This window comes from Panicum hallii, chromosome 8 (genome assembly GCF_002211085.1).
Source record: "Panicum hallii strain FIL2 chromosome 8, PHallii_v3.1, whole genome shotgun sequence".
In the NCBI taxonomy this organism is placed as follows: domain Eukaryota; kingdom Viridiplantae; phylum Streptophyta; class Magnoliopsida; order Poales; family Poaceae; genus Panicum; species Panicum hallii.
In genome coordinates, this window is record NC_038049.1 from 24,925,789 (window position 1) to 24,934,475 (window position 8,687).

Here is an 8,687-nt window from a genome sequence, read left to right on the forward strand (position 1 = left end):
ATCAAGGCCCTGTGCGAGGACCAGGCGATGCGGACGGCGGTCCTGGCGTTGCTGCCGACTCTCGGCGAGGGCGGCCTGGCAGTCTGGTAGGTGGGAGGCGACCCCAATCGTGGGATCCGGATCCCCGGCACCTTGCCTGACAGCCACCAGCGCGCCGATCGAAGCCCCGGCGGGTCCTGCCACGGAGGCCCAGCCCCCACCAGGAAAGAAAAGGTGCCAGACACGGCCACCTCACGGAGCAGCCGGGACCGCGAGGAGGATAGGTCGTGGAGGCTCCGCCGCGGCGATGGATCCTTCATGGGGGAGCCAGCCCCCAAGCGCCAGAAGATGGCAGAGTCGGGGGGGGGGGGGGGCAGAGTAGCTCCCGGGCTCCACCGACGCCGCCGCAACACCAGCAGCCGCAGGGGAGGCTGGAGGAGATGCGGCGGTCTCCGCCCCAGCATCGACCTCCGCCACCGCCGCCGCCTCCACAGTAGCGCCAAGCGCCTCCACAGCAGCGCCAGGCGCCGCCACCGCCGCCATCCCGGCGGCAGCAGCAGGCCCCACCACCATATCCTTGACTCTAGTCCTGGAGGGCCCCATACCAGAAGCGGAGGCCAACGCCCGGGAAGGAGTGCAGGAGGCGGTGGAGATCGTGGCTGCTCGCTTCGAGCGCAGCACAGGACCGGACCTGTAGAAGGAGGAGGCCGCTCCGGACCGCCAATAGGAGTAGTCTTTTTGTTGTTTTTGTACATTTTGTAAGCTATACAAAGTTTTGTATACGATTTGTAATACAAAGATATGTAATATAGATTGTTTTTGCACACATTATAAGTAATGTAATATTCTGTAATAAAACTCAGCTGTTTTGCAATAAGAACTTAGCTGTTTTTCCATTTGCTTGCTCTGTCGTGTGCTTTCTGGACTACCGAGGTCCCTTGGCCCCCTGGGAGGTAGTCGCAAGGGGTTGGGACTAGCTACCATGAAAATGAGGTTTAGTCCTGCACATGACTTAGGATCGACGCTTAGCAATCATTCCCATGGGGTTCCGAACCTTGCCGACAAGAGTCCATCGAGATGCTTAGTGAATTAGAGCACCAGGGCCTAGGCTCAAGGATCGAAGGGGTCCAGACTTCCTGATCCGCAGTTCTAGGTACTATGGTACTTATCCTAGGGAGGTAGAGCGTGTAGGCTTAGGGTATGGAACCAAGCTAAGCGGCTACACAACTCTGGACCCCGCAGAGGACATGTACGCTTCCCTGAAGCCGGTCCCCAGAAGACCGGACCCTTCCTTCCTATGAAGGAGAGGTCCTGGGTGGAGACACAACTTAGCAACTCAATTTGGGCCTCAAGCACGGCATAGGAATAAGGGACTCCATGGGGGTTAGGTTAAACGGGAGACAAGAAAAAGAACTGAATTGCATAAACCGCAAAGACAGACTGAGAATAAATTTTTCCTTGAAAAGTTGGTACAGATAGAACATGCAATGGACACCAGGGGCTGAGTTTACGAGGGTGGACCTCCACCACCCTGGTCCGCACAGGGGAGCTACCATATTACAAAGGAAAAAATTTATTCTCGGCTAAGCCCCTAAGGATAAAACTTACGGAGGTGCTCAATGTTCTATGGGTTGGGTAGTTGCATGCCCTCCTCCGTAGCTAAGCGAACAGATCCGGGTCGGCACACCTTTGACACCTTGAATGGGCCCTCCCAGCTGGGAGAGAGCTTGTGGAGCCCCTCTCAGTTTAGGATCGCCGTAGGACTAGGTCCCCGACCTGGAGCTTCCTACTATGCATGAACCGTTGATGGTAACGCTAGAGCGCTTAGTTGTATCATGTGTTTCAGACTGCTGCTCGCCATCTTCGCTCGTCGATGAGGTCTACATCTTGGCGATGCTGCCACTCCTACAATTCCTCATCGAAGGCTTGGACTCGTAGTGAGCCCATGGTGATCTCCGGGGGTAGGCATGCGTCGGCCTCGTAGTCCAGGAAGAAAGGGGTCTCCACAGTCGCTTGGCTGGGTGTGGTCCGGTTCCACTTCGCACCATGCTTTTCAAGATCGTTGTAGGTGCGAATCTTGAGCCCCCTAAGTATTTCAGCATTAGCCTGCTCCACTTGGCCATTGCTCCTGGGATGTGCCACAGAAGTGAAGTAGAGCTGGATGCCGATCTCCTCGCAGTACTCTTGAAAGTGCTGGCTCTTGAACTGGGTCCCGTTGTCGATGATAATTCGGTTCGGGACCCCGAACCTGCACACAATTTACTTGAGGAATGCAATTGCTGATGCCTTGGTGATGTTGACCATAGGGGTTGCTTCCAGCCACTTGGTGAACTTGTCGATGGCAACGTAGAGGTACCGGTACCCGCCGACGACCCTGGGGAAAGGTCCCAAGATATCCAACCCCCATACAGCGAAAGGCCAAGAGGGTGGAATCATTTGCAGGGCCTGAGCTGGAGTGTGTATTTGCTTTGCATGGAACTGGCATGCTTTGCAGGACTTTACCACCTCAGCTGCATCCTGAAGCGCTGTCGGCCAGTAAAAGCCATGCCGGATGTGACACCCTAGTTGTTAAACATAGCAAGCCAATAGGAAAAATTGTTGTGTATGGTTTGAATTGTGTGAAATTTGAGTGAAGTTATGAAAATAAGGGCATTTATGTAATTTCACAAAAATACAAGTCCTTTTGTGTAAATAGTTGAATTAGAAAAGTAACTTTCAAAGTTACTAAGGGCTAAAGTGTAAAAGAGCAAGTAATCATGACCAGTCATAAATGTTTGCATATAAGCCCAGCATTACATAAAATTTACATCACTAAGGACAAAAACTTTATTAAGTTTGGGTTGAGTGCAAAATTGAAAATATAAAGCAGTTTACCTTAGGTTTCTGAACTTGAACCCTAAAGCAAAGTTGTAGGGTTTGAAAAGTTCTACAACTTCAATTTTGACCATCTCCTCTTTAAAGCTTTGGATCAGTGGGAAAATTTAGTTTACAATGAAGTCCCTGGGGTTTTGCAATTTTCCAACAAGGTCCCTCGGACCTCCTACCCTCTTCTTCCTCCTCTGGCACCTCCCCTGCTTCGCTCGCTGCTCCTCTGCCGCTGGTGTCAGCGCCGCTTCCCCGGCCATGTGCCGAGCCTCGGCCGTTCCCCAGCGCCACCTCCAGCCCCTAGCTGCTCCACGCGTCACTTGGACGCCGGCCACCGCCTTAGCTCCTCCTCCCTAGACCTCTCGCGCGCGCGCCACGCAAACCCGAGCGCCGCCCGTCCGCCACCTCGCCGTCATAGCAGCTGCCTATGCACGCCCCCTCACCCCTTCTTTTCTGGTTCAAGAGTAGTACCAGCTTCCTCTCTTCTCATTCCACCCGCTTGCTTGCCTTTCAATCACCCAGAGTTCAGATCACCATCGCCGTCTCCTTCCTCCACTCCGGCAACGCTCTGCTCGCCGTGGGTCGCCGCTGTCTGCCTCCCATTGCCCACTACAACCCCCTAGGAAGCTTCCTCGCATCTCACTAACGCTCCGAAGCCACTCCCCGTGGCCGGACCTCCACCAGAGCTACCTCGCCAACGTGCCCCTCCTCGCCGGTAAGCTCCTGTCGCCGTCGAGCCCGTACTTCCGCCCCTCCTCCGTCATATTCGACCACTCCGACAGCTTCCCCTCGTCTTGCTGCAGCTGTCAAGCCCGAGCTTGGCCCTCCTCCTCGCCGACGAGCACCCCTCCACCGCCGCCTCGGCCATCGTGGGAACCACACCTCCGACCATCCCCTCTTCCTCCTGAACCCACCCATAGATGCGCCGTGAGCTCCTGGTGCCCGTAGACCACTTCTGCTCCACCCCTTGCCACCTCCCCTCACCGGAATTTTGGCCGGCAAACACCTCTGCCCTTCTTCCCCGACGAACCAAGGGCATCCCTGTAATGATTTCAAAAGTTCTAAGGGTGTCCCTGTAAAAATCCAGAGCCCCCCCCCCCCAATTCAAAAGCTGTGAACTTCAAAAATGTGTAGAAAATTGCAGAAAATTAAACCAGTTTTTTTGGAATCCTTGAGTTAAATTCGACTACTTTTATGTAGTGAATTTGAGCTATATGTGTGTATTTTCTGATGTAGATTAAATACTAGAAAATGAGTGCTTTATTTGTATCTCATGTTATATGCATGTGTTATAGCTGAATTTTGGAACCTAGGTTGTATGTGTCATGTATAGCTCTGTGTAAAAATCTCGAGTTCTTTACCGCTCATTTACTTAGAAATTCGAGTACTTTTGTTATATGTTGATGAAATGCTTAAATTTTTAATTAAGGATGTTTCTGTTAGTATTTGTAATTGAAATTTATACCATAACTTCCTTTTTGCATATGTAATCCATTGTAAAAATGTTAGGATTATTAGTAGGCCATACATCAAGTTATGAATTTTTGCTTGTTCCCAAAGATTAGTTTTTGTTCATGAAAAATTATGAAAATATTTTGAAGTATTGTTCTTGAGTAGTGTAATACATTCAAAAATTCTCAACCCATGATCAGGTGTAGAACAACTAAAATAAATAAAACTTGTTAAGTAGATCCATATTAATTAATAACCTAGGGTTACTAAAGATAATTAGCTAGTCCAATAAATAAAGGTGTTAAGTGTAATTAATTTAAATATCTAAGATAGTCACACATGTTGCCTTATGCAGTTAGTTAAATGTTTAAGGTTACCACCCATGTTACTTAGTGTAACTAAGTGGTTTAATTAATACTCGATAAATGACTGCCCAGTAAGGGGCAATTGTGTTGTTTGCTAATATATAATGTTATGTTCATTGGATTGCAACTTTATCGTGAAGTAGAATAACAATTTACGCATTTTCTAAACTGCATCATTTTCATCACATGTAGACTCGACGTTTCTTGCCGACGGTGATTATCAGATCCTTCCGGAACCCGAAGGAGAAGTTCTGAAGACGCCGGGAACATCGTCGGAGAAATAACTAAGGCCCCGAAACCGTGTTTGGAAGAATTTGTTAACATCTCTGACCCCAGCCCCGCCAGTGAAGGCAAGCCCCGGACATAAACCCAGTATCTTATTTACACTGCAATTTACCTTTATAATATACTTGTGCATTAAGTTCTTAGGAGTTGTCTGGAAACCGTAGATGCATCTCCCTAAGAACCAATGTACTGAATATTAGAAACTGAGTCCGACTAGTGCTATGCTAATAGGATCGGTAGAAGTCGAGTGATTTCCTGTCACTCGCGCGATATAGGAATTGATTGATTACAATTCTGCAATCAGTATAAGGATGATAGATGGGGTTATGTGTAGTATCTAAGGATATCCCATCTGTGTTGGTGAATTTGGTTAAGGTCTCAGTGTGTAGTAGTGGCAGTTAAGCGTTTGAAAGTACTAGCCACATGCCGCGAAATATGGTAAGCGGTAAGCCTAGTAACCAATCGGCCCGGCAAGTGGACTCGTCTCCCATCACTCGACTTCTATTTTACACGCACCGACTGTGGGAGTACATTCTGCAGAGCAGACGGGAATACGGTCATGTAGTCGTGCTACAGACGTATGTCCCGCATATTGGATGTGCGTATGGTCCTACAGTCGCTTGTGGTGGCATTGTTCCACGACCCAGAATGAAAGACAAACGGTTGCTTCGGAACGACCTGTTGGTGCTCCAAGCGTGTGAGTTAGGTTTACCTTGCAAGGGTTGAAATTCGATTCAAAATCGTCCGTTTCTCGCGGAGATTGAGACTGCTTGACTCTTTTGTCACATAGAGTAACAAGAGAAACCTTATGAGGAATAATACTGAGATATGTTTTAAAGGAGCTCTACCTTACTTGAGTAGTTGTAGTTGCTTACCTAGAATGATTAAAGGAACTAGAAACTGAAAGCTAAAATATGAAATTAAGGATCAACTCTTTGTTGCTTTTCAGCTGAGACAAAACCCAATACCCCATTAAGCCTTCATGGTCTAGTTATGGGCTAAGTATACCCTAATTCCGGGTAAGCCTTGCTGAGTATTAGAGTACTCAGCCTTGCAATATGATTTTATTTCAGGTAATGTCTCTGAAGACCCTACTCTTCCCATACCTTGGCCATGTGCTTTGCCTGACGGTTGGTCCGTGTAGTGGGACCCGTCCCCGGCCAACAATGATCATAACGAGTGATGTCATGCCATGGCTTAGCATGACGTCCATACTGGCGATGTGTATAGTTATCGTACTTTGAATTCCGCTGCTATGATCTTGAACTTTAAAACTGGTTTGTAATAACTTCTACTAATCCAGAACTTATGCTATTCTATAATCCCCTGTAATATAAGTGCTTGAGATGTAAAATATGATGGTGATTGTATCTCTGGACTCGCCTTCGTGTGAGGTACCTTGTTGGATCCTGCTTTCGGTGGTTTATCAGGACGTTACCCGACAGGCCAAAGGGGTTACACCGTTTGAAGCACGTTGGAGCCCTCGAAAGAGAGGACTTGCGTACTTGAGCAGGTGTAATTCAGGTTGGTTCTGCCACACCGGAAGGCTTTACCGACCAGCGTGCGGGATGAAGAATGGCTTCCGCACTCGCCTCCATGGATCTCTGCGAGCAAGTCGCAGCCCTCTTCCTGGGTGATGCACCGCATGAGGATGCCATTAGCGCCACGACGGTAGAGATCCCCTTCTACCACCGCGTATCACTTAGCCAATCGCACTATGCAGTCAACGGATGCTTGGTCTTCAGGAAGGAAGTTGTCTTTCAGGTAGTCTCGGGTCTCGGAGATCCATGCATCGGGACCCCCCTGAGAAGTTGGATGTGGCTCCTCGAGGTCTTCTGGACCCCCAAGGGTGCACACAATCCTTGGCGGACCCCACGGATGGAGCACCGCAGGGACCGCTAGCTTCGAGGTGCTAGACTGACCCCCTTCGCCCAGTTCCGCAAGCTGGGCGGATGGTTTCAGCAGCCGTCTTTGAAAGACGCCCTCTGGCATGGATTCCTGAGTTGATGCCCTTATGGAAAGTGCATCTACCGCTGAGTTGCCCTCATGTGGAATGTGTTGCAGTTCCAGTGTATCAAAATCCTTCTCCAGCTTCCTCACATGGATGAGGTATGCTACGAGCTGGGGATTGTTACAACTGCACTCCCCCCAGAGCTGCCTGATGATGAGCTGGGAGTCTCCCTTGACCAGGAGCTCCTGGACCCCTAGGGATAGAGCCACCGTCAGTCCGAAGATCAGGGCCTCGTATTCCGCCATGTTGTTGGTGGCCTCAAAGTCGAGGAGCACCATATATTTCACTTGTTCGCCATTTGGGTCGATGAGGACCACGCCAGCTCCAGCCTTCTTGTTGCGTGCGGACCCATTGAAGAAGAGCATCCAGTGGGGTCTAGTGAACACCGGAGCCCTGACTTCTAGAGGTGGGGGGTCCGAACCATGGTTTGCACCCCCAGGGACGCTTGGTGTAGGAGTCCACTCTGCAACGAAGTCGGCAAGGACTTGACTCTTGATGGTGTGGCGGGGCTGAAAGTCGAGTTGAAATCCAGCGAGCTCTGCAGCCCACTTGGCAATGTTGCCCGTGGCGTTGGCGTTGTGGAGGATGGCCCTCAATGGGTAGGCGGTTACCACCACAATTTTGTGGGCCTGGAAATAACGGCGGAGCTTTCGGGATGCAATGTGTATAGCATAAAGGAGCTTATGCGTCTCGCGGTACCTAGCCTTCGCTTCATGTAGGACCTCGCTAACATAGTAGACTGGCTTTTGGACGGTCTTGACCTTGGCAGCAGGACTGGACCCTTCTCCCTGAGCTGGGGACACACCGACCCTAGGTCTTCTGATTCTTTCCCGGGTCGGGACCCAGCCGGACCCCCCGAAGCAGGGTCGGTTGTCACATTGGTGGAGGTCGAAACTCCGCTTCCTACTGGGGGGACCACAGGGGCCCCCCTGCATAAGTTGCTCAGACCTCTCATCGACCAGCACCATGCTGATCACTTCAGTCATCGCTGCAAGGTACATAAACAGCGTCTCACCTGGGTCCGGAGCCACTAGGACCGGCAGGGAGGTGAGATACTGCTTCATCTCCTGGAAGGCTTGCTCTGCCTCCTCAGTCCATGTGAATGGACCGGACCCCCTCATCAACTTGAAGAAGGGGAGAGCCCTCTCCGCCAGCCTTGAGATGAAGTGGCTGAGGGCTAGGAAACCGAGGAGCTTCCCCCGGTGTGACACTAGGAAACCGGGTTCGCCTCGATCCCCCGGTGTGACACTAGGAAACCGAGGAGCTTCCCCGCTGAAATGGCAAATACACATTCCTCAGGGTTAAGCTTCATGGAGGTCGCGCATTTTGTCGAAGACTTAAGCTAAATTTTCTAGAAGGGAATTTGATTCTCTAGTCTTGACAATGATGTCATCAACATACACCTCAACTATGTCTCTAACCAAATCACCTAATGTAATGTTCATTGCGCGAGCAAAGGTGGGTAAAGCATTATGCAGTCCATATGGCATTACAACATAGCAATAAAGACCATCCACTGTTACAAAAGCCGTATGCTTCCTATCTGCCTTAGCCATTTTGATTTGATGAAAACCAGAGTAGACATCTATGAAGGATAGCAAGTCACACCCGGAGGTGGAATCTATAATATGATCTATACGCGGAAGTGGATAGGGGTCTTTTGGACATGCCTTATTGAGGTTGGTGTAGTCGATGCACATCCGAAGCTTCCCATTGGCCTTTGGGACGAT

At 50.1% G+C, this 8,687-nt stretch overlaps 1 protein-coding gene across 1 annotated transcript; it reads right to left on the reverse strand.

Annotated features, from left to right (window-relative positions):
- Nucleotides 1-1,884: 1,884 nt before the first annotated feature.
- On the reverse strand, nucleotides 1,885-8,021 carry LOC112903694. Its single transcript, XM_025972921.1, has 2 exons — nucleotides 7,906-8,021; nucleotides 1,885-2,227 (listed from the first exon to the last, which is right to left on the reverse strand). Exons 1-2 carry the CDS (start codon nucleotides 8,019-8,021, stop codon nucleotides 1,885-1,887), a joined length of 459 nt encoding a protein of 152 aa, XP_025828706.1.
- Nucleotides 8,022-8,687: the final 666 nt, after the last annotated feature.

Bases quoted from the DNA above. Each gene is read 5' to 3' on its own strand.
- LOC112903694 (XM_025972921.1), bottom strand. From the start codon at position 8,021: ATGAAGCAGTATCTCACCTCCCTGCCGGTCCTAGTGGCTCCGGACCCA. The intron at 2,228-7,905 runs GTCTGAGCAACT...AATTGTGTGCAG, and splicing joins ATGGTGCTGGTCGATGAGAG to GTTCGGGGTCCCGAACCGAA.